At 39.1% G+C, this 26,739-nt stretch overlaps 3 protein-coding genes across 3 annotated transcripts; all 3 read left to right on the top strand.

The window, feature by feature from the left end:
- Nucleotides 1-48: 48 nt before the first annotated feature.
- On the top strand, nucleotides 49-7,696 carry LOC132555466 (uncharacterized). Its single transcript, XM_060219814.1, has 9 exons — nucleotides 49-277; nucleotides 505-618; nucleotides 2,064-2,123; nucleotides 2,284-2,346; nucleotides 2,646-2,794; nucleotides 3,207-3,338; nucleotides 3,755-3,903; nucleotides 4,570-4,690; nucleotides 6,776-7,696. Exons 1-9 carry the CDS (start codon nucleotides 49-51, stop codon nucleotides 7,052-7,054), a joined length of 1,296 nt encoding a protein of 431 aa, XP_060075797.1. The 3' UTR covers nucleotides 7,055-7,696.
- Nucleotides 7,697-8,126: 430 nt separating this feature from the next.
- Nucleotides 8,127-10,308, top strand: LOC132555457 (E3 SUMO-protein ligase ZBED1-like). Its single transcript, XM_060219808.1, has 2 exons — nucleotides 8,127-9,596; nucleotides 9,826-10,308. The coding sequence occupies exons 1-2, from the start codon at nucleotides 8,127-8,129 to the stop codon at nucleotides 10,306-10,308; spliced, it is 1,953 nt and encodes a 650-aa protein (XP_060075791.1).
- Nucleotides 10,309-12,641: 2,333 nt separating this feature from the next.
- Nucleotides 12,642-16,484, top strand: LOC132555456 (uncharacterized protein K02A2.6-like). Its single transcript, XM_060219807.1, has one exon. The coding sequence runs from the start codon at nucleotides 12,642-12,644 to the stop codon at nucleotides 16,482-16,484; it is 3,843 nt and encodes a 1,280-aa protein (XP_060075790.1).
- The last annotated feature ends 10,255 nt before the right edge of the window (nucleotides 16,485-26,739 follow it).

Below are 26,739 nucleotides of genomic sequence, written 5' to 3'. Positions count from 1 at the left end.
TTTTTTCATCATGGTAACAAAATCCATATAACCTGATTACAAACAGCTATGACAAAGAAGATGTCAAAGGAAGACTGGATGGAATTGGTCCAGAAAGCAAAGGAGACATCTAGCTTTTCCTTTGACAACACTAGCAGGACAGCCCATGCTGTGTTGGATGAGTGCTGTGATGAAGAAGAGCAACACAGCCTCATTCAGGATATATCAGACCTGGCTCCAACAGAGTTAAACATGAATAGCAAATTACAGTTGTCTTACCTCCTGCTGTGTTTATTGGGTAGGTATAAAATTGATGTAACCAATAAGTATAGTTAACCAATGGTAATATAAGTTAAATGACTGATTTCAACTTTTGAGAATAATATTTGTAAGGGTGGAAGGTTTGGATAACTGTCCAGCTCTTAACACAGAAGGAAAGAAATCAAGTAATCAAGGTTGTTCTATACATTTCTTCATCTATGTAATTCAGGAAAAATACTTGTTTTATTTTTCCATTTTTTTTAGTCAAGCAAGGCAGATTTGACCTAAAGAGGGACCTAAAAAAAGAAACTGAGGAAGCAGCTGCCGCATTTCGAGAAATGATAGAAGCACTGAAAGCCATTGATAAATTACAATCAGGTGTTTTTAGTATGATAATATTAAAAAGGGCATTGTTATTAAGAATGATACAATATTTTGCTCATTTTGTATTTTTTCACCTTTTATGTACAAGCAAAGAAAACAAAGATGAAAAATGACAGAAATGACTACAAAAATGTACTTACTGAAATTATCAGGGCAATGTGTAATTGACAGTTAATTTTCATTTAGAGCTTGAATTTTGCTTCACAAATTCCTGAACCTCCATTTTTTGGATCAAATACTTTTAATTATAATAAATATTGTTAATTTTTCTACAACAGAAATCATTTTTAAAGATTTTGATATATTATAAGCTAATATTCCTTGGTATTTCAGTAACAATTTCTTTTTATACGCCCACCTGAAAGGTGGGGGTATATTGGCATCACTCCGTCCGTCCGTCCGTCGGGACGTCCGTCGGTTCGTCCGTCAACATTTATCTTGTCTGCAGTTTTTCTCCAGAACCACTGAAGGGATAATAATGAAACTTCCCAATAATATATAAAGGATAAAGGTCTAGAGCCGAGTCGATTTTAAAACTCATCTGATCAGTAGTTGCGGAGTTACGGCCCTTTATCCTTTAAATACAGTAACATTCATCTTGTCCGCAGTTTTTCTCCAGAACCACTGAAGGGATATTAATGAAACTTCCCAATAATATATAAAGGATAAAGGTCTCGAGCCGAGTTGATTTTAAAGTTCATCTGATCAGTAGATGCGGAGTTATGGCCCTTGATCTTAAAGAACTTCTTTAAATACAGTAATACATTAGTCAAATGGCCATTACTTTAAGATATCATTGTCAAACAAGTATTCCTATTGGTATGGAGTTTTAAGGGATCACCTATTCATCCATATTGGTTTTGTATTCAACGGACCATAATGAAGGCTTCTGATTGGTTGAAATTTCGATAGTGGTGGCTTCTGATTGCGTGAAATTTAGATATTGTCTAATGTTGATGAAAATTGGCATGTAGCGGTTTTAAAGGATCACAAATTCAACTATACATTGTATAATGGTTTTGTGCAATATTTATTTATATACCGCAACTAATTATTATGATTTCTTGCACTTTCAATCTCCATGCATAAGGAATACAAATATAGCTGTATAGTGCTACTGTTACATGCGAAATTCCCCTTACATCACTACAAGTACATGCACATACTACTATACTGCTTGCTGCATGCTTATAATATCGCTACTGCTTGCCTTTTGTACTTGTAAATTCCTAGACAGTTCACATGTAATAATTTACATTTATCTCGTCAATGACTCCATCTGCCAAATTCTTGTTTTGTGAATGTTGACTCGAAAGATCAGGTGGGCGTATCATGTACCGTACTCGGTACTCTTGTTTATACTTAAAATAAAAATTATCAAATTGAAATACATTTTAGAAATAAATATTTGCATAATATTGAAAATATATTTTTCTCAGAACCAGTGCCTTCTGTGTCAGATTCTCTGCCATCAGTTTTGCTGGAGCAGAGGAGTACAAGTGAGTACTTTTGAAATATCGATTACAGCAGTGTTTACAATTAGAAATTAATTTAGTTTAAAACAAGAAATGGAGATAGCAATATTCATGCCATGTATATCATACATAAACTTTGAATACGACTTTGCAAACTTTTTTTTTAACTTTTCATGAAATGAAGAACTAAAGCTGAAGAAAGGAAAAAGGGTCAGGTTTAATCTCCCTTCAACTGTTGATCACAAAGGTAAGATGCTGTCCTCTCTGATCAAAAGTGGAAATAGCATGTGCAACAGATATAAATGAAATTGAAATCTTCAGCACATCCTTTGGGTTGTTAAAAGTAATTTATTTCAATCATAATGTGTTTCTTTGTAAATCTATTACTTTCATAAATTGATCACGAATCTGCTAGTAAGTTTTAAAATATAAAATGAAATATCATTTTCATGCCTACAAGTACAATATTTTATCTATATAAAGTACTTGGGTATAATACCCCAGTAGATACAGTTCAGCTAAATAAAAGTTTTATATTGTATTAAGACAAGTCACTGGAGGACCTTATCAACGTGGAGATCATGCAGTCAACATCAGCTCCTCTTAAGAAAAACTGCAGATACCATGTCTGTGGAGAAGTGTTGGGCATGAAGGATTTCCTTACCCTGAAAAATCCCAAGTGGCTTAATGATAAGGTAAAAGGCAGGACATTATATTCAAACAATCGTAGTCTGAGAATTTTCAGTTTAGGGAGCCTCTGACAGGGTAACATGGATACTTGTGACCAATTTCATAATCAATATCAAATGGAAATTAGATCATTTATATCCTATGTGATCAATGACTCTGGAAAATGTACAAAATGGAAGTTTCTGTGTCAGAAATTGAAGTCAATTTAATTCAATATCATTGGTACCCAAAGTTAATTCGTAATAACAAGATAATTATGATAAAGCATAATTCAAATAGTATTGCCAGATTGCCAAATATTGTTCAGTAATGAAATAGTCATACCTGCAAGCCTAAAAATAATTTTTAAAAGTCAAATTGATTAGATATTATGTTCAAATTACACAATTTAGATGCTTCAATTATTTTTGTTGTTAGGTTATCAATGCATATTTGGCAGTTCTTCAGAGGGAACAGAATCTAAAGAACATTGACCATGTTTTTGCCATGCCGTCCTACATGGCAGTGTTATGGGGCCAAGGCAAAATAGACCATTGGCTCTATTCTGATGTAAGTATAAATGGCCCAATAATTTCATTTGAGAATCATTTAAACAAGTTGTTACTTAGTGTAAATTATATCAGTAATGATTTGTAATTCTACTTCTTTGTTTTGTAATATTGTCATAATTAATTTTGACAGTTACATGTACTCTTTACCAAGTGATGGATCCGTAGATATTTCTTTGATTACCTAATGTCCAGGTTTCTCTCTTTGAAAATGTGTTTGAACCTGTACAGAAAAGGCAGATGTAATTATTTTTTTGTTTAGCATACACTGTATGTGTTTTTGATATTGTACGGCTATTTGTTTAAGTATATCCTAACAGAAGTTTTTTGTACATGTTCAAAACATTATTATATCTATGAGCCAAAGCAAAGAGGCTATGGATGGATAAGTTTTGATAAATTAATTGATTAATTCAGGTTAAGTTTGCAATGTACAAATGGATATTCCTGCCAGCAAACGTGAGTGGGAATCACTGGGTCCTCCTTGCAGCCAATGTACCTCAAGCAGCTGTGTCTGTGCTCGACTCCATGGGTGGCAACAATCAGGCACTTATTGAGAACTGGAAGTAAGCATTATAATATTCGAGCACCACGTTAGATAAGCTTTTTAGGTCATCTGACCCGAAGGGTCATGATGACCTATAGTCATCATGCTTCGTCCGTCGTCGTCCGCCGTCCGCCGTCAGCCGTCCGTAAACTTTTCATTCAAACGACTTCTTCTCAATAACCAAAAGGCCCAGAGTGTTGATATTTGGCCCATAGCATGCTGGCATGGAGCCCTACCAAGTTTGTTCAAATTAATGACCTTGACCCACTTTCAAGGTCACAGGGGTGAAATATGTTAAAATCTTTAAACAACTTCTTCTCAATAACCAAAAGTCCCAGAGTGCTGATATTGGGCCTGTAGCATGCTGGGATGAAGGGCTACCAAGTTTGTTCAAATGAATGACCTAGACCCACTTTCAAGGTCACAGGGTCAAATATGTGAAGGGCTACCAATTTTGTTGAAATAAATATCCTCTTTCCTGTTTCAATGTTGCTGTGCTTTAGTTTGTAAGAATCTTAGACAACTTCTTAAAATGGAAAAGAAAAAATCATATGTAGGTCTTTGTAGTCAGATGACCGTTAAGGCCCATGGGCCTCTTGTTGACAGATGCAGTAATTTTGAATTTGTTTAGTAAACTTTTATATGATATCTCAGCTAAGTATAATAAATTTATACATTTGCACAGAAGGTACATGACCATACGCTCAGAAAAAACTGGAGAACTCGGAAATAAAGTATGGAAAACTGGGGATCTGGTGTCTTCCAGACAGAAAGATGGCAATGCTTGTGGGTCCTTTGTGATGCTGGTAAGGATTGTTAGCCAGAACAAGAGGCCCAATGGGCCTGTATCGCTCACCTGCCAAAGCATGTCAGAAAGTTAAAATTGTACTTTCATGTTACCTTGAAATTGGGTCAAGGTCATTCATTTCAACAAACTTGGTTGCACTCCAGCTACAGGCTTAATATCAGTACTTTGGGCCTTATAATGTTTATTGAGAAGAAGTTGTTTAAATATCTTAACATATTTGACCCCTGTGACCTTAAAAGTGGGTCCAGGTCATTCATTTGAAGAAACTTGGTAGGGCTTCATCCCAGCTTGCTACAGATCCAATATCAGCACTCTGGGCCTTTTGGTTATTGAGAAAAAGTTGTTTAAAGATTTTAACACATTTGACCCCTGTGACCTTGAAAGTGGGTCAACGTCATTCATTTGAACAAACTTGGTAGGGCTTCATCCCAGCTTGCTACAAGCGAAATATCAGAAGCCTGGGCCTTCTAGTTATAGAGAAGAAGTTGGTTGAATAGAAAAGTTGACGCCAGACGGACGGCCGGACGACGGACGCTGCACCACGGCATAAGCTCACTTGCCCTTCGTGCAGGTGAGCTGAAAACCGCAACTCCTTATGATATTGACATAATTGTTAGAAAATAATTATGAGATACGGTAATTGCATTAAACTCTAGTCATAAACCTGGATTATTTTTTAAATTATGTTTTTAACTCATCCAGCCCAAAAGGCCAAGTGAGCTTAGGCCATTGCAAGCACCATACCGTCCGTCTGGCCGTTATACTATTTTAATGCCCCTGCCATTTATTGCCAGGGGCATATAGCATTGCCCATGTCGGTCCGTCCCGTCCCGTCGCTTCCCAAATCAGTATATAACAGTATATACCAATTTTCATGAAACTTCATACAAACATCAAGTATGGAAAGACCTCATGCAGTGTTGAGTTTCTCGGCATTCTACAAATGGCCACCAGGGGGAGATAACTGAAAAAAGATGAACATCATCTGATTTCTACATAATTTGGTACTTGTGGGTTTTAAGGCATAAGGAAGACAATGGTTACCTCTGTTTTTCAAAAAGACAAAATGTCCACCTTGGGAAGATAACCCTCTACTATGGGGAGATAACTCTTACACCAAAAATTGAATTAATGTCCTATTTTGCGGAAAATTGGTATAAAGGGGTTTGGTGCCATTACAAACTGCATAGTGATGTCTGTTTTGTAAATAGAAAACTAATTCCCCACCAGGGAGAGATAACTCGAAACATCATGAACATCATCAGAGTTATACAAAATTTGGTATATAGGGTTTTTTGGACACAAAGAAGCTAGTTTAATTATCAAACTTCATACAAATATAAAATTAATTGAGAGACCTCAGGCAGTGAGGATTTCAATGTTTCCAAGGTCGAGGTCACTGTTGGTATTAATAGATCCCAAAGAAACCCTATCTTATGTACAATTTAAAATTGATTTACATGGGGGCGGGGGCATCTATGTCTTACAGACATTTTCTAGTTTTCTATTTAAACAACTTATTATTGCAACAACCAAAAGGCCCAGGAACATGCTATTTGGCTGAAAGGTTCCTTGGATGAAGTTTGTAAGAAAAATGACCTTGACCCGTATTAGAATGAAATATGTTAAATCATTGAAATAACTTCTGATGATTAACTTAAACATTTAAAGTTATATTTACATGGAAGGTTCCATAGAGGAAGCCCAGCAAAGTTGATAAAAAAACTATCACCCATATTAAAGGTTGATGTGTCAAATTTGTTTACACGACCTATTCTAGTGACCAGAACATCTTGAAGCATTGTTTAAGGAAAAGAAAAGCACTTAGATCCCTTGTTTGCCAACTTGTTATTATGCCTAGCGATACTGGTCCTCTGGGTCTCTTGTTACAAATTTATGGTTGGATTGAACTATAATAGAACTATTGAACTGACCATCATGGAAGTTGTAATTTAAAAATCTAATACTGTTCAATGATGTCATTTAGTGCTTTTACAGTGAACTTAAGTTTTAACATATGTAACATTAAACACAGACATGAATCTAAATAGTTTATGTAATGTTTAGTTTTCTTGTTTTACAGAATGCTCTTGCGCTGTCCAAGAATATGGACCTTAAGGATGTCTCACATTCCCTTTCTCTGAACATGAGGGAGTTTGTGTGGTGCAAACTACTTGCAGCATCTGAAGAGCCTCCTTCTCAAAGGAGCAAATGTGACATGGTGGGCTGTACCTCCCCAAAAAGAGCAACATGGGTTGCATGCAACGTTTGTGGGAGATGGTCACATCTGCCTTGTGTAGGACTTAAAGATGCTCCGAGGAGTGACTACATTTGCCCCATATGTGTTGCTCAGTATCAGTGAGCGTTTTTACCAAGTGTCATCGTCATCTGAATAACCAATAGTAGCATTATTTTTGTATCATAATATTTTTGAGAACTATTCATGTGCAGTGAAGTATTTCAAATGATTGTGACATTCAAGGTTATTACAAGCATACGAAGTATTGTAGTACAATTCACAACTAGGAAGGAAGGGAAACCTACTTGTGAATTTTGAAAAACATTCATACTGTACTTCTGGAGAATAGTGATAACCAACTTGCCAGTCAAAATCCAAGATGGCGGCCAGCGGCCATGTTGCTTCTTGAATCAGCCCAAAAAAAGACAATTGGACAACTAGGAACCGAGATGGGCCTACATATCAAATGTGAAAAAAGATTCATTCAGTAATATCTGAAAAATAGTGATAACGAAAGACAGTACAATGCACAACGGGAGAGGGGAACCTACAAAAAAAATGGAAAAAAAAGTGGTAACAAAATGGACTGACCATGGACCAGAACCAAAGGCAAACTTGAACATCCTACTTTCTTATGATGGTGGGCTGCAAATTAGGAATCAAATGCCAGTGAAGGCAGTGAGAGAGTCTTGATCTGGTTCTATCTGTTGTGATATTGAAATGAAAACAAATAAAAACCAGACAATGATGTGTGAGAGTGTAGATCTGGTGGTATCTGTTGTAATATTGAAATGACAACAGATAGAACCAGACAATGATGTGAGAGTGTAGATCTGGTGGTGTCTCTTGTAATATTGAAATGACAACAGATAGAACCAGACAATGATGTGACAGGGTGTAGATCTGGTGGTATCTGTTGTAATATTGAAATGACAACAGATAGAACCAGACAATGATGTGACAGGGTGTAGATCTGGTTGTATCTGTTGTAATATTGAAATGACAACAGATAGAACCAGAAAATGATGTGTAACGATTCACCGGTGCATCGATGAATCGTATCGTGGCAAGAGCACCGATACATCGTTGTGGTCGCTAATGGTATCGCGATACCTTAAAATAAAAGAGTTACCGCCCTTAGAAATGGTTATTAATATTAACCAATGATATTTGTTCATTCACGACTAAGACAAACATGGCTGACGTAAGTGAAAAATTGGTCTCGCCACCGGCGGCCTTTAAGGCCTCGTGTTGGCAGCACTTCAAGTTCCGTGCCTTTAAAAAAGATGATAGCGCAACCTGGGAGACCGACAAGTCAGTCGTAATTTGCAATGAATGCGGAAACAAGTTAAAGTATTCAGGAAATACGACAAACATGTCAACTCATCTACAACGGCACCATGGGGGTAAAACACCAGGTAGGAGACAACCACCTGCCTCCGAGAAGGAATCGGCACCAGTGCAGTCAATCAAAACAATGTTCGGCGCCAACAGAAAACTAAAGCATGACAGTAACCGAGCCAAAATGATTACAAAGTCCATTGCCGAATTTTTTGTGCAGGATCTGAGACCATTTTCTGTGGTTGAAAATATTGGATTTCGGAGAATGATTAATACTTTGGAGCCTCAATACACTATTCCTTCAAGACAACATTTTACAGACAAAATCATTCCAGAAATGTACGACAAGGTTAAAAGTGAGCTTTTGGGCGATTTGGAAAAAGCAGAAGCTGTCAGTGTTACGTCAGATGGATGGACGTCGCGAGCCACAGAATCGTATGTAACAGTTACATGCCATTACATTGATGATGAGTGGAATTTGAAAAACAAAGTTCTGCAGACAAGAAAAACTAACGAATCACATACAGGTGAGAACATTGGACATATTTTAGTGAATTCCTTTGCCGAGTGGAACATATCAGACAAAATCTTTGCACTTGTAACAGACAATGCTAGAAATATGAAGTCGGCTGCAAGGGAAGCTAATTTAAGTAACCATATAGGTTGCTTTGCACACACTCTTAACCTTGCAGCACAGAGAGCTGTTGGAGTAGGAGCACTGCAAAAATCACTTGTAAAAATTCGAAAAACTGTTGCATATTTTCACCGCAGTAGTACAGCGTTAGAAGTATTGAAAGAGAAATGTACTCTCCTGAAACTCCCTAACCTGAAATTGAAGATGGATGTTGTGACAAGGTGGAATAGTACATATGAAATGGTAGACCGGTATCTGCAGTTACAAGCAGCTGTACAAGCTTCACTATTGAGTAAGGACTTAAGAATCAAACAAGATATCCTCAAGCCCCTTGCATTGACAGATGAAGAAATAATAGTGGCGGAAACACTTGTGCTGGTGATGAAACCCATGAAAACTGCTACAGTTATTATGTGTGATGAACATTCTCCAACTCTATCAGTTGTGTGGCCCCTGTATCAACAAATATTACGCAGTGTCAGGATTCAGGATGATGATAGCCGATGTACCATCGCCATGAAGAATGCCATAGCTGATGACCTGGCTGGGCGTTATGATCATGTTGAGACATTCTTGCAAATGGCAAGCTTTTTGGACCCAAGATTTAAGACCCTGCCATCATTGAATGATGTTGATAGAGTGGGACTTGTGTCTAAACTTACCCTTGAAGTGGCAGAACTAGGAAACCAGGTACACAGAATACACATACATACAATATTTGTAGTTTAATATTTGTCTTGCTAGAAAAAAATTACATCTTTGTATTACAATAGGTAATGTATGGTGGTTTACCTGAATTAAGAGCTGAAAAACCTGCATGATTGATTGATATAATATTTTAAATACACCTTATTAAACACACAACACTTTAAAATCATGTAGAATATGTAATGCTATCCTATTCCTATTCTATTTTCAGCCCGTAGTGAAGACTGAGCCTGTAGATACTGCCGAAGTTCTGCCATTACTGGCAGCTCTCCCGGTGGAGAAGCCACAGCTATCAGGATCAGACTCTGATGAATCCCCAATAAAGAAAAAATTAAAGACAGAAAATGGAACTGGTTGTGCACTCAGTGACTTATTAGGTGATGTGTATATTGTGAAAGAAGAAAAGAGATCGAAATCAAATTTGGAGATGGCATCGGACGAGGTTGCCGCTTATCAGAAAGTGGATACCTTGCTCATGAACCAGAATCCTTTATTATGGTGGAAGGAAAATGCATATTTGTATCCCAGACTCTCCAAGTTAGCTAAACGCTATCACTGTGTACCAGGCACATCCGTACCTAGTGAGCGAATATTTTCGTGCGCAGGGGACATTGTTACTGCCCAGCGAAGCACACTAAAATCAAAAAATGTTGATGCCTTAATCTTTCTAAAAAAGAATTTTGAACCATGTTGAAACACCCTTTTGAAATCGGCTTTGCTGGTTTGAGAAACAATAAAAATAATGAAAACAATACACTGATTTCATCTGACTTTTTCTGCACACTGAAAGCAATTCTGATGCAAGGTAATGAGTTATGTAAATCTGTTGAAAACAAATGGAGATGAAAAAGAAGTTAACATATGAAAAGATTTGCTTAACCATGGTTTGGTAATAATATCTGTTGAAATAGGAAGTATCGCGATACGTATTGTATCGTGACCAAAGTATCGCGATACGTATCGTATCGTCACTACCCTTGCGATACACAGCACTGGTCAGTACCTGTATTAATACTATAATACGACTTTAATTTACATCCCTGACTGTACCGGTCAACATCAGTACCTGTATTATTGCTATAATACGACTTTACTTTACATCCCTAACTGTACCGGTCAACATCAGTTGTATTGATGATATTAGTACAGCTGTATTTTACATCCCTGACTATACCTGGTCAATATCACTGTATGTATTTATGCTAGAATAGAACTTTTAATGATGCCTGACTCTACTGGTTAATAGCGAGCGTATGCAGGTTCAATCATTATCAAGAGAGACGTCTGATGCATCTGACCACTTCACATAATGTGTAAAGTAACATTCGGTTCGGGTTCAGTGTTGGTTCGTTTGAAGTCGGTTTGCTTACACGCAACCAACCGCCAGAGCGCGGGTTGAGTAAACTTGTTTCATTTTATCGACATCCACCGAAGTCGGCACATGTTTTGCCTATCGAAATAGGATTTTGAAGGGGTTACAACCCAAAGAGTGAGTGAACATTCCTTCTATATTTTGTTTCTAGTTCAATTACGTGTTTTAGTGGTGTAACGCGTACATATCATGTCAGTTTACCTTGTAACAAGTGTCATGAACTGTCGATCAAGTGAATCACAAACTCTGCCGAGATTTCAGTCAACGGTTAAACAATATGCATACAAATGTCCAGTTTCAAGGTTTTAATTAAGATCCATTGTTTGATTGTAGGTTTTCACCCTCTCCGGGGGTTTGTATATTCGTTATTAAAGACTGTGAAACAGTACATAATGTTAATAATATTGCCATGCATGACTAAAATATTTATTAATGCTACGCTCACCAAACAGTAGCACTGTTATCATATTATGTATATAGCAGAGTGTATTACATAACGTTATGTCTCTGATAAAGGTTATATTAACATTTTGAAGTCCTAAGTGCTGTTTTAGCTTTATTTTTGAACGACTCTTTTACGGTATATAAGAACAAACAGTATTTATAATTCGAACGCGCCGCAGTACCACTGGGGCCTTCCAGTACAGACGGAGACGAGTACAGGCACGGATGTACGCTGACAGGCCCTGATGGGTGAGTTGGGTAGTTTGCACGTGTCAGCTGAACGTACAGCAGCAGTTGGTGGAGGTTGGGAGGACCCCGGACTTACTGTTGGTCTCGGAGCAGGGTATAAAGCATTCAATTGCTTGCTGTTGGTGCAGGTATAATGTGTAATGTTTATTTGTAGTGGTTGTGAATTCAAATGAGAGGAGTTTTGTAGGATTTGAAATATGTAAAACTTCGTGATTGTGGCCATGTTCAGAAGTAAGTGCCTTTGAATGGAGGTCACGTGATGTATTGTGTTCGGTATGCTTGACGGGTCCTATTGAGGTCACCGGGTACCGGAAGTGATGTAGCGGTTGGACATAGAGAAGTATTATGCAGCGTCGACCATTACAATTTATGTGAAATAGTTAACAGTCTTTACACAGAGTTTATGGAAAGATGTAGCAATGCTATTGTATAAAAATATACTGGATTTTATAAACAGTGAATTTCCTCACCCAGTGAGTACCGGCCTTAGACCAGTGAAGAGAACTATGTGTTAGACAGTAACTACTATAGTGTAATGTAATTTGCAATGTTATAAGCATCATGTATTATCATGTATGTAAGCGACACACACAATTCGAAATACAGTTTCCGGTTTATTCGCCATGCTGTCTTGTCCAGTTATATTACATGGTGTCAGAACATCGGGCTCATCGCCTGCCGTACGTAAAAATATTTCCGTCTGATAGCATCCAATGTCTAATTGGGACGCCAGTTACATATTTAATGTGGTTATTTGACATTAACGCACATTCTGTTTTGTGAGACACGGAAATCAAAAGTCGGAACTCACGATGTCACATGTTCAATTCGATCAACCATGTTTTGATTGGGACGCGAAGGATTTATATCAGGAATACCAGCGTTTCAAGCAACATGTGGACTTTGTGTTCAAAGGTCCGTTGTCGAAAGCGGATGACAAGGACAAAACCGGATAGATTGGAATGTGGATAGGAAGACAAGGTCGCGAAGTTTACAAAACTTTTGACTGGGCGGAAGGTGAACAAGATAAACCCGAGGTAACTTTGAACAAGTTAGAAGCATATGTCAGGCCACGGAAAAACAAGCGTGTTGCGCGATTCAGACTGAAACAGAGGAAACAAGCGGAAGGTGAGTCGTTTGACAATTTTGTTAAAGACGTTCGCTTGATATTGATGGATTGTGATTATAGAGACCCGGATGACATTCTCATCGACACGATAATAGATGGTGTTTCAAATCGTAAAGTACAGGAGAAAATGTTCGATCAAGGGCAAACTATAACTCTCGATAAAGCTCTAGAAATTGGCAGACAGTTTGAAATGTCTCAGAAACAGCTCAAAATGATTCGTGGTGAGGAACCAGTGAACAGTGTTGGGTTTAAAAACAAACAAAAACACAAGCCTGTACACAGTAAACCTAAAGTGAAAGTAGCGTCAAAATCTGAGTTTGCGGGGAAATCCAAAAAGTTTATCAGTGGTGACAAGTGTACAAGATGTGCGCGTGACGTCACAACCGGACACAAAAATGGTGTATGTCCAGCGATAGGAAGCACCTGTAATTACTGTCGTGGACGTGATCACTGGAAAGTCGCATGTCGCAAGAGACTTAAATCTGAACTCTCTCATGTTAATACACTGCAGAATAGTGCTGAAAATAATGTGACGTCCGACAGCTATGATACAGATACTGATGAACTTTTCCAGATTTATAGCCATCAGTGTACTGATAGCGGTGTAGATGACAAGTGGCTAGTTGACATTAGCATTGGCTGTAAAACGCTAAAATGCAGGATCGACACGGGAGCTAGATGTTGTATTCTGGTGAAATCGGAATATGACCGGATCGGAGTGCACAGAAACGTCAGAAACTCGACGAAAGTACTTAAGTCGTACACGAATCACAAAATACGACCACTCAAAACTGTTACTTTACCAGTGACTTGTAAAGGTAAAGACGTTGAAACAGATTTTGAAATCGTTGATCTAGAACAAGAGAACGTAATTAGCGGTAAAGTCGCCGAGCAACTTGGTCTGATTGAAAGAATCGCAAACGTCAATTGGGAGAAACAGTTTGATGAGTTTCCTGAAATCATTAAAACTACCGGTACGCTGCCTGGGGAGTATACCATTAAGGTCGACCCTGACGTCAAAGGTGTCGTACACCCTGTTAGAAGGCAACCAGCATCCTTGAAACCGCAAATTATCGCAAAACTCAAGGAAATGGAGGAAGATGGGTTTATTAAGCGTGTTGACCACCCAACAGAGTGGGTAAGCTCGATGGTAGTTTCGTTGCGTAAAAACAAAGTTCGCATCTGCATTGACCCGAGCGACCTTAATAAGGCTATCAAACGAGAGCATCATCCCATGAAAACGATGGATGACGCTTTAGCTAATATTCCTAATGCCACAGTGTTCTCCGTGCTGGATGCAAAATCCGGATTCTTACAGATCAAACTTGAGGAAAAATCTTCATACCTGACAACATTTAATACACCTATAGGAAGGTTCAGGTGGTTACGCTTACCGTTTGGATTAAAGTGTAGTCCAGAAATATTCCAACGTATCATGGACGAAATGTTGGAAGGCATCGAGGGTGCCATCGCAGTCATGGATGATATTCTAGTCGCCGGAACTGACATTCAACATCATGACCGCATATTACGTGAAGTAGTTGAACGCGCTTCAAGCTACAATCTCAAGCTAAACTTTGACAAGTGTCGTGTGCGCAAAACGCGTGTGTCATACGTTGGTCACATACTGACTGACAAAGGTGTCGAAGCCGACCCCGAGAAGGTGAGAGCGATTACGGATATGCCGGCTCCCTGTGACAAGGAAGGAGTCAGGAGATTCCTAGGTCTAGTGCAGTATTTAGCTAAGTTCTTACCAAATCTAAGTCAAGTCGACGCACCGTTGCGCATACTGTTGAAATCGAACATTGAATTCACGTGGGGTCCGGAGCAAGAACGCAGCTTCAAAGCTCTTAAACATTTGTGCACATCGTCACCAGTTCTCGCATTTTATGACGTGAACAAACCAGTTCAAATACAGTGTGATGCGTCGAAAGACGGACTAGGTGCAATCTTGATACAGAATGGTCAAGCCATCGCATTCTCGTCCCGTTCACTTACGGACACTGAGCAACGTTATGCTCAAATAGAGAAAGAACTTCTATCGATAGTCCATGCTGCCACAAAATTCCACTGCTACATATTTGGGAAAACGGTAACCGAGTACAATGACCACAAACCGTTGGAACAGATATTCCGAAAACCTCTATTATCTGCCCCGATGAGGTTACAACGCATGTTAATGAGACTCCAATGGTACGATTTGGACGTGAAGTATATGCCCGGGAAGGACCTAATAGTCGCTGACGCTCTCTCCCGAGCATATCTGCCTGATAACAAGACAGAAATCAACCTGAAAGGTGTTAGTTCTTTGGACTTTGTGTCAGTTAGCAAGGACAAATACGTGGAAATTGTACAGTGCACAAAGGCGGAACTACAACCCCTACATGAAATTATTGTTGACGGATGGCCCGACTTGCGAACAGAGACTCCTACTGCTGTCAAACCGTATTGGGATTCGCGTGATCAACTGTCAATATCTGATGGAATTATCTTCAAAGGAATGAGGATTGTTGTTCCACCTAGTTTGCGTTCGTACATGCTCGATCTAATTCACGAATCGCATCTTGGGATCGTTAAGTGCAAACAGCGTGCAAGAGAAGTCATGTACTGGCCGGGTATGAGTGCTGAAATCGAGGTGATGATTCAGAACTGTGGAAAGTGTGCTGAGATTCAAAATAAACAACCCGCAGAACCTCTGAAACCGTCCGTTACGCCTGATCTACCATACAGGGAAGTTGGGAGTGATTTATTCCACTTTGAAGGAAAGAACTATATCATTCTAGTGGATTATTATTCAAAGTACGTCGACGTCGAGGAATTACCCGACGCGACTGCCTCTGCTACAATTCGTGCTATGAAACGAGTGTTTGCGTGCCACGGTATCCCGAAATTACTTCGTTCAGACAACGGCCCAAACTTCTCATCAGCTGACTTCAAAACATTCTGTGCTGACTATGGAATCGAACACATAACATCCAGTCCCCATTTTCAGAGTTCAAATGGTGAGGCTGAACGTGCTATACAGACAGTGAAGCGCATCTGGCGTAAAGCTGATGATCGTTATCTAGCGCTTCTGGACTATAGAACCACACCACTTAATGGAATAAATCTATCACCGTCACAGATACTCATGAGCAGGAGACCGAGAAATAAATTACCTGCTAAACGCGAGATCCTTGAACCGTCTATGAACAATCGCCGCGAAATAAAACGTCACTTCACAGAAGCGAAACAAAAGCAAAAACTTTATTATAATTTGCACAACAAAGTCAAAGAGTTGTCTCCCTTGGTAAAACAAGAACCAGTGCGAATGGCTCCGTTACCTGGAACAAAACTATGGAAGCCTGCAACTGTTATAGAACATTCTGTGCGTCAGAGATCATACATAGTGAAATCTAATGATCAACTGTACCGTAGAAATCGTAAACACTTGAGACTGTCTACCGATCATGCAAATGAGTCGCTACGATACAACATTACCGAGGAAAGTGATCATGACTTTATGAACTTGGACACTTCCACTCAAAGCAAACAATCAAACTTGCCACCCTCCGAACTGACTGTCGCTTCGCCGCAAAAACATTCTGTTATACCTAAAAGCGAACCGAGTGTAGTCGATATACCTGTCACGAGGTCAGGAAGAAGGATCAAACCGCCTGTGAAATTGGACTTGTGATGTGTTAACAATTCCCTGTGGAATTAACCATTCTATGGACTGTTAAAGTTTCTATTGTGAAATTTATTTTGTATCCAGTTACAGCGCGAGGACAGTGCTAATGATAATTTTGAAAGTGTTGTTTCTTTCTGTTCGTATTAATTCTAATAACAAGACTGTACTAAAGAAGGACTGAGGAAAAAAAAAAAAAAAAAAGAAACTTCAAAGTTTTTATTTCAAGTTTCAGCAACAATATCCTTTAAATCTTCTTTGATTAAGCAAAGGGAGATGTAATGTAATTTGCAATGTTATAAGCATCATGTATTATCATGTATGTAAGCAACACACACAATTCGAAATACAGTTTCCGGTTTATTCGCCATGCTGTCTTGTCCAGTTATATTACATATAGTGCTGTTGTGATCTGCTTAAGGGAACTTTACCTAATTGAACAGTACCTAATACAGTGCTGTCGTGATCAACTTAAGTGAACTTTACTTGAACAATCCCGTTAAATATTACCCCTATTGTGGAGGGAGTTCTACGGCTTACAGTTAACTGTTACTTTTACAGTTGATTAATAGAATATTTAGAATATATATAAGTATAAGTATATTGTAGGAATAATGTGCGAGTGGGAGTATGTGAGAATATATATAGTTAGTGGTACCATTACTACAAGTGTTTCTGTTGTGTTATTAAAATCTACATTGAAATGTTATCCTTGTTGGCTTTATACATTACCAGGCACCATTACCACAGTCATTCGTGACACTTGTTATAAATACAAATTAAACTTTGTTTAATGTAATTTATGAATGTTCCGCAAGAGATTTTTATTTTTAATTAAAATTAATTATATAAGAATGTTACGGAAATGATTATTATTACATAAAACAGATTGAGAGGAGGTGATTGGTTGAGGGAGCACAGTTTAGCTCACTATATAAGTACAGGTTCACTGGACTCAGAGGTCAGAGGCTGCTGATAAGATGGATGAGCAAGGTCTGTACATGTTACATAATTATTAGTTTTGCTGTTTAATAGCTACGCTGAAAGTTTATCTCTTTATTATTGGGTGTACTTGTATATGCCTTCATGTTCGTTCTTTCGACATGTCGACCTTGCTGATCATTGGACAGTTTTGTGAAACGCCTTGACCGCGCACTCGAGGGTTCATGGACGAATCTCGGGTTTCATAACAGCCCCAGGGATATTGTTGTGTCTTGTGTTGGTAAAAGTGGTGGTAAACTGCCCGATGTTTACACTCGTGACGTATCAGATATGTTGTTGGAACAATGTCCCGATTTAGTTTTACTGCAAATTGGAGGTAATGATTTGGACTGTTTACGTTTTGCTGATGTCAAGGACTCTCTTGTGATAGATTTGTTGTCGGTGGTTGAGTGGTTAATCTCAGGATTATCAGTGACGAAAGTTTGCGTTTTACAACTGTTTTACCGACAGCGTACGAGACACGTGCCAGTCCGACAGTACAATGCCGCAGTGGATTCGATAAATCTTGATTTAAATTCAAAGTGTAAGGTCGTGGACAAATGTTTTTTCTGGCGCCATAAGGGATTGAAAGATGGCGTCTTCCCTCATCTATCTGGGGACGGAGTTCATTTGAATACGTCAGGGATGCATAGGTATCTCCTCTCGGTCAGAGGAGCGGTTCTGTATGGCTTACGTGCAGCGAGTGGGCGTGTCTAAGTTCTATATACGGTAAGCTTTTGAATATTAATTTCTTTCTTGGTTTCTGTTGCTATACGCAGGCGCATTTCCATCGTTTACTTCCGCCCACGTGGTTATGAAAGGCTCGGCGGTTGTGCCTATGTACCTTTCACTTTTCATGCCTCCTCCCCACCCACTACGGTTCGTGTTTCGTATTTCATTATCGTATTTTCTTTACATTCTTTCGATATGTTAGAAAATTGATCTCGCTTTTTATTTGGCTTTGTTTTCGCCACTTTCGCCAATCCTATATTCTTGTGTATGCTTTAAGGGAGGCTACTCGCATTCTTGTTTTTGTTTTTTAAGCGCTACTACTCCGTTCACACTTTCGTCTGTTTTGAGCCACTGCAAATTTTCTTACGCGGGTCATCCATCAGATTAGTTTGTGTGCCGAAAGCGTGTCGCTTTACGTTATTCTTACGAAAATAAAAAAAAAAAATAAACTGCTTCCCAAACAGTACTGTCGACTCATGGAGTTTGTGTCTGTCTGGTTTTGTTCCCTGGGGTATGCCTGGGTTGCCCTGGGGGTATTCCCAGGTTGTACGTTCTATTCTCGTTATCCGGGGGTATGCCTGGATTGTGCTGGGGGAATTACCACTTTTTTTTTTTTTTTTCTTGAGGTATGCCTGGATTTGACCTGGGGGAATTCCCGGGTTTTTGTTGTCTATTTTTGTTATCCGGTATCCGGGGGTATGCCTGGATTGTTCTAGGGGAATTCCCAGTTTTGTGTTGTTGTGTTTTGATTTCATCCGGAGGTATGCCTGGGTTGTACTGGGGGAATTCCAGTTATCCGGGGGTATGCCTGGATTTGACCTGGGGGAATTCCCGGGTTTTTGTGGTCTATTTTTGTTATCCGGGGGTATGCCTGGATTGTTCTGGGGTAATTCCCAGTTTTGTTTTGTTGTGTTTTGATTTCTTACGGGGGTATGCCTGGAGTGAATTGGGGGAATTCCCAGGTTTTTGTTAGGTTCCTCGTCATCTGGATTGTTCAATGGGACTTCTCAGTTTTTTCCTTGGCACTTTCAAAATTTCCTTACATTCAATTAACCTGTAATTATATCTACAGGTGTATTGATGAATTTGCGTTAATACCGTTTTTCAAGCTTGTATGGTATTACATAGTTGGTTTAATGTTTATACTCTTGGGAGGTACCTGGTGTCTGCTTTACCTTTCACAGCCTGTACCTTTGAGTTAATTATATGTCACATCAGGTAAAGCCATTAGCATGCACCCATTACTTCCTATATACACCTCTTGAAAGTTGAATTGGTTATGGTTTAACTTTCTGCTCTGTTTTATTCATGTTGTAGTACTTTCAAGTCATTATATACAGGTTTGCCACATAACGTCCATAGGGTTTTTCGCTTATATACCGGTACATCATACTTATTGGGATACTGCTTTTAACACGTATGTTTCCAGACAATCCTGGCTCCATCGGGGCAATGCGACGATCTCGCCGTCGGGCAGCACGCAATCACACCCTAGTAACTGTGACACCACCTGTCACTAGGACAGATACGACACAGACTGCTGGACGACGTAGGCGGCAATCCGTCGCGCCAACAGACACAGTTAATGAGACAGCAACTGGGCATCAAGCATCCGCCAATGTGTCTATCCCTGACCTAGCTGCACAGCTGTTTAACTATATGAAAGAGGCAGGGTATACTATCAACCCTCCAGCAACTGCCAGTGCGACAGATATGGGCAGGGCGAGTCAGAACATTCAATTAGTATCAGTGCCAGCTCCAGCCGCCCCGTCCCACTTAATGTAAATATGGACTCCCAACTTTCACCCCAGTCTTTCCCGCACAGTGTTAGCTCCACCACCATCCCGGCAGCTGCAGCGGGATCCTCCAATCAACAGGCATCTCAGCCTGTGTTGTCGTCAGTATTCCTTACAGCTGGGTTAGGATCTGCCGACCAATCCCATCAGGGTCCACCCGGGGTACCATCCCATACCATCCCGGCAGCAGCAACAGGATTGGCAGATCAGCCACCAACACAACAAGTGCCGCAATCATCTGCCTTTACAGCCACAGGAACAGGGCATACCAGCCCACTCGTCGACAGGCCTGTGTCTTATACCAATCTTTTTCGGGATGTAGCTGGTGAGACCCCAAATGTTACTTGTATAAGCATTGCTCGTCCTCTTGATATGTTTGTAGATGTCAAACTCAAGTCTAAAATTTTCAATAATGAATATGTGGAATTAGGCTTATTGCTTAAACGGACACCCCATGAAAATGACACTTTGAAAGTTGAAGTACAAGGGCAGCAATTAGTGCTGAGTAAAAATAATAAAGGTTTTTCCTTTAAATCTATTGAACAGTGGATATCTTTTCATATCTTTGTGTCCATCTATGTCCAGGCTTATCCTCAGGCAGCTGTCAGCCTAATGAAGTATGCAGATATCGTACAAACACTCAACAAGAGGTCGGGCATTGCTGCTGCTATGCATTATGATGCTAATTTTAGAATGTGGCATCAATTATATCCCAGTTCCCCTTGGCACCTACCCCATTCTGAGCTGTACATGGAGGCAACTGCTATTGGCCTTCGTGCTCTCTGCCCTCCACAGCCCTTTCAGGGTCAGAAGCCCAGCATGCGCACCAAGAAAGTGTGCTGGGCTTATGACAGGCATGGTAAGTGTGCCAAGGGCAGCAGGTGTAAATTCTGGCATGGGTGTGGGGTCTGCAGTGGCAGACATCAACAGAAAAACTGTCTTAACACCTCCAAACCTGACAGACAGCCAGCTGCTGGCTCCGGTAACTCCCCAGCTCAACCAGGTAAACAGCAACGTCAACCTCCCCGAAAGTAGTTCCTTACCTACTCCAATCAGGGTTCCTAAATTTCTGGAGTACCTACAGGGTTATCCCCCCTCAAAATTCGCCTTTTTAGAACAGGGTTTTATGTTCAGCTTTCATTTACAGTATGAAGGGCCTAGAATTTTTCGTGAGGCTAATAATCTGAAGTCGGCAGTAGAACAGATTGACATTTTAAAAAATAAAATCCAAAAAGAACTTGACAACAGTCGCTGTAGCGGTCCTTTTACTGAGCCACCATTCCCTAATTTACAAGTTTCTCCTTTAGGGTTGGTTCCCAAAAAAGAGCCAAATGAGTACAGAGTTATACATCATTTATCCTTTCCTGAGGGTTCTTCAATTAATGATGGTATTTCTCCGGAATATTCTACTGTCAGTTATCAAACAATTGATCATGCCATTCAGCTTATGAAAACATATGGGATAGGGTCGCTATTAGCTAAGACAGACACAGAGTCAGCTTTTCGGCTAATCCCCATTCATCCAGAGGATTATGAACTGTTAGGTTTTAAGATAGAGAGTCACTATTATTTTGATCGGGTTCTGCCCATGGGCTGTTCCATTTCTTGCAGGTTGTTTGAGGCCTTCAGCTCTGCTATTCATTGGATTTTAGAACACAAGTTTAACGTAGCAGGGGTAGTTCATGTTTTGGATGATTTTCTTTTTGTAGGCCCTCCTAATACTGAAAAATGTCTCACGGATCTAACAACTTTTTTACAATTTTGTTTTGATACTGCCATTCCAATCAAACAAAGCAAAACAGAGTTCCCCACAACCTGCCTCACTTTTCTAGGTATTGAGTTGGATAGCGTTGCTATGGTTGCTCGACTCCCCATGGATAAATTAGAGAAAATGCGGGATTGTGTGAAGTTGTTTTCTAGATGCCGCAAAGTCACTCTTAAGGAACTCCAGTCACTGATAGGCTTGCTTAACTTTGCTTGTAGGGTTGTTTTGCCAGGTCGCCCTTTTTTGCGTCGATTGATTGATCTAACTTGTGGCTTAACAAAACCACATCATCACAGGAGGCTGAGCAAAGAGGCTCGGGCTGATTTAGCCGCTTGGGGACTATTTTTGGACTATTTTAACGGCACATCCATGTTTTTATCTGATAAGTGGGAAACATCAGCACATTTACAGTTTTACACTGATGCGAGTAATGTGGGTTTTGGCGGATTTTTTTTAAACAGCCTGGATGTATGGGAAATGGCCATCTGAATGGGAGTCTTTCCACATAACTGTTAAAGAATTTTTTGCTGTAGTTCTCGCGTTGGAAATTTGGGGCCCCTCCCTCTTGAACCGCTGTATCATCTTTCATTGTGATAATCATGCTGTGGTAGACATTATCAATAAACAAACCAGTAAAGACAAAATCCTCATGAGACTAGTTCGGCGTTTTTGTAGTGACAGCATTAAAACTGAATATTTTATTTACTTCGCAACATATACCTGGTAAGTGCAATACCTTAAGTGACCATCTGTCTCGTTTACAGGTGGACTCCTTTCGTCAACTGGCCCCACATATGGAGGTACATCCAACTTCCATTCCACCCCAGTTCATGTACCTTTGACTAGTACTATCCATTCGTTGCTAGTGAAAGCTACATCAATGCAAACTTCTCGTGTTTATGAGAGAGCATATTCTCTCCTTTGCAATTTTGTTACCTCAGGTCTTTCGGGTACTCCAGTCTTGCCAACCTCATATCCTGTACTTGCATTTTTCATTGCACATTTGTTTGACCACCACTTAGCATCCGCCACTATTTCCACATATGTTGCAGCTATAGGTTACATAAATAAGATTTGTGGTTATCGTGATCCCACACAATCCTTCCTGATAAAGAAATTATTAAATTCCATTCAGCGTGGTACTTAGCACGTAGACAGCCGTCTGCCGATTACGCCGGAGATCCTTGCGAAACTTGTGAATAAACTAATCCTTCGGTTATATTACCCATGGATAGTTTATCTCTGTGGCGTTTTTTATACCCCCATCTTAGACTTAAATCTTTAGTTTTATACATGTACAACTTGAATTGAGTGATTATCTAAAAAGTTTTAGATATGTACTATTTTTGTTAGTTGTATATGTACATACGTCGTTTAATAAAACGGCCATATTTCAATTCAGATTTTGTGTTTGTTGTTTACTTTGATGTATAAGTCTAACAAGCTTGCCATGGTTATGATAGGAATCATTTATAATATGTAACTAAAATAGTATTATCTGGAGATGGAATTTTATAGGATTTTTTTTTCTATTTATTACCTTCCTGTCTACAGGTCGACGACAGTTCCTCCAACGATAATTCCACCTTCTCCACCAAAAGTAAAGAAAATTTTCAGTCCCAACACGTCATAAGGAACAACTGCACCTGAAAAGAGAATTAAACCAAAAACCACATGTGATGTTTGTGGCAAATTACAATCAAATATTTGGCGTCATTCCAGAGTAGTACATGGAATAACTCAGAAAAAAGAACAAAAACATTTAAGGACTAAAGGAGGTTACATCGTGTATAAATGCCTAATCGACAAGTGCGAGAAAGATTGTTCACGCCTCCGTGACCATTTGGTACAAGTACATAACATAACGGATAAATCCTACAGGAAATCACTGATAAGACTTGCATCTCCCCTTGGAGATGATTGTAAAGTATCGGAGAGACCGACCCCACGTCAAAGAATAGTTAAGTCAAAGAAACTCTGGCCCCCACCAGGTCAAGACTCCTGCGTGGAAATCACGGTGGAACAAACGGAGTCACCAGCGTCACCTCCATCGCCCAAAAGTGAGTCGTTGGGCGCTTCAGAACAAGAAGATTCCGATGAGGACAACATACAGGGGAAAGAAGTAGAATCTATACCGGACGAAGAAGAAGAAATCATCCCGATAGATGACCAAACCCCCAAAGGACCACTGGGCTTCCTCGGTGTGCCAATATTGAGAAAATCTTGTGCATTTCTACAAGGCGGCGAGTTTTCAAAAGATCAAAAATTGTCTTTCCAATACTGTAAACAAGTCTTTACAATATGGACTTACCGCCAAGAATCCACAGATCCATCGAATTTCGATATAACAAACCTATTGGATGCTGACTTCATAATTGATGATTGGGTACCCCGGGCACTAGAAAAATTCAAGGCAGGGACGGTAAAAAGCTACCTAAGTAGCTTGGTAGTTTTTTTTGACTTCCTGATCAATAGGAAACATGTCAACCAAATACAAGACGTGACTGTCGCCAAGACAAGAATCAAAACACTTATGCGGAGACTGCAAAAGATCGGAGAGCGACAAACCGAAGTTCAAACAGATGACATCAACAGGATGCCCACATCAACTGAGATTGAACAATTTTTGAATTCAGCCTACGTCGCGCACATAGAGAGCGAGTTCGAGGATTTGCCCATAAAACTCAACAGCAACATTCAATACAATAGGATGCTGGGATATTTAATATTGAGGATAATTTTGACAAATGGGCAGAGATCCGGAGCCATCTTGGGAATAAAAGACGATGTCCTAAAGAAAGCGCAAATAAAGGATGGCGGAACTGTCCTGCAGGTAAGAGTTACGGTTAGCAATTATAGAAATAAATAAACCACATTTGATTTTTTTCTGTGCGAAACACCAAATACATAGAAGTAAGTATATCTTAATCTGCTCGCCTGTTTAAAACCAGTGGTATTACAGATATATTGGTTTCTTCTATTTTCAGGTCAAACAGCATAAGAACAGCGCATACGGCGCAGCTGTCATTGGCCTGCCCAATCCCTGGAAAGGTACCAAAGTCTCCGGAACCAACTCCCGGAATTTAAACCAAGTAAAACAGAAACAATGTTTTATACCTATCCTGTGCTAGGAGGCAAGCCAAACCCCATGACGCATTCCAACCTGAACAAACTGATAAACCAGGTGTGGAAAAATGTTCTTTCAGCTAAATCGAAAAGCGCAACACTCTTGCGTAAATCTGTTGCCACTAGAGTCAGAACAGAACTTCCCGCATCGAGAGATGTACTGGCGGCTCATATGTCGCACCTCGCCACCACTAGTGATAAATACTATCACAGGATTAAAGTAGTTGACAACGCATTGCCTATGTCTAGAATACTTGGTAACATTGTATCAAAACCAAAAGTAAGTTATTTTCTGCGTCTAATGATATAACATTATTGAAATCATCAATTTCCTTGAATCGAAATTAATAAACAAATACCATGAATTTAATTTCATTCACTTTAATTTCAGCCTAAGCCAACTGCAGCGCTCGGAGCACCCCTTCGGGCAGCCAAAGAGGCAACCGGGCATGAATATCCCCCCACAGACCTCGGGCACGTCTCCGGACACCCCGGAAGAAATTCTGGATACCTCGGAAAAAATTCCGGACTCTATAGAGAAACCAAGGCGTACTCACGGAAGGCGATCCTTTACCGACAAAGAATCACATACACTCTTAAATCTTTGACAGTCACTCTTAGCAGCAGAGCGGGTCAGAACGAAAGATGTCAAGGACATACTCTGGTCAACAGAGGCAGGACAAATCCTTTATGAACAAGTGCATTCGCGATTTGGCAAAGAAACCGACAAAAAACTTTGTGACAGGGTAAGGACGGCAAGACGTGAAAATAAACAATGACTGTTTCCAGGAAACAAACACAAAAAACTGTATTTGAAGTAAAAATTGAAATCTAATTTTCATGCTTATTCTGAATATATATGTAATCATTAAAAATAATAAAAATTATATTCGGTGTATTTGATTTAAATGAAACTTACCAAACAAATGTCTCTGTGTATGTTTCTAAAAAGATAAAATATTGCACCTAAGATAATTTTGTATATAAATAATCATTTTGAATCATTTTATGCAAATTATTCTGTGTGTATAATTTAGGTAGAACTAGCAAACCAATTTGATTTGTGTATATGTTTATGAAAACATGTATAAAAATTTATGTTTCTATCTACGTATATGTTTATAAAAACTTCAAATAGTTCTGTCTAAGATGATTTTTATATAAATAATCATTTTCAATCATTTAATACAAAATATTCTGTGTGTATATTTAGGTGCAACTAGTTAAGAATATGTGTATGTATGAGTTTATAAAATTCAAAATAGTTCCAATTACGTTAATTATGTATAAAAATAATCATTTTCAATCACAAAGTTTACCTGTGTATATATTAAATTTGTATAGTTTGGTTTATTGTATATTTTGCATGTTGTATGTATATATTGTAAATATGGGCTTAAGAGGGCAGGTTTCCCGCTACCGAGCCTGAACAGAGACAGATGCTCTCAATAAATACAATTAATGATGAATATCGTCTGTGTTGTTATTCTCATCATCTTTATATGTATTTGCATATTATTATGCTTTATATTATGCAATTGGATAAAGAATACCAAAATTATGGAAATATATACTAGAAAGCAAAAGATTGTCATGTTTGTTAGAATTGAAAAACACAACGTGAAATTAATACGGAAAATATAAAGTACATATTAAATGTGTATAGTTTGGTATATTGTATGAATATATTGGAAATATGGGCTCAAGACGGCAGGTTTCATGCTACCGAGCCTCAACGTATAGACAGACGGCTTCACAAAATGAATCAATAAATAATATCATCTTTAAGGCAACCATCTTCAATTTCTCAAAATTTCTTCGAAAAAAATGTAAAATAAGTATGTTTTTTGGGTAGGAAATCGGT

Source organism: Ylistrum balloti, unplaced genomic scaffold, assembly GCF_031769215.1.
Source record: "Ylistrum balloti isolate Yb309-2 unplaced genomic scaffold, AGI_CSIRO_Ybal_v1 Utg370492, whole genome shotgun sequence".
Taxonomy (NCBI): Eukaryota; Metazoa; Mollusca; class Bivalvia; order Pectinida; family Pectinidae; genus Ylistrum; species Ylistrum balloti.
This window is presented reverse-complemented; position numbering and strand designations above follow the sequence as displayed.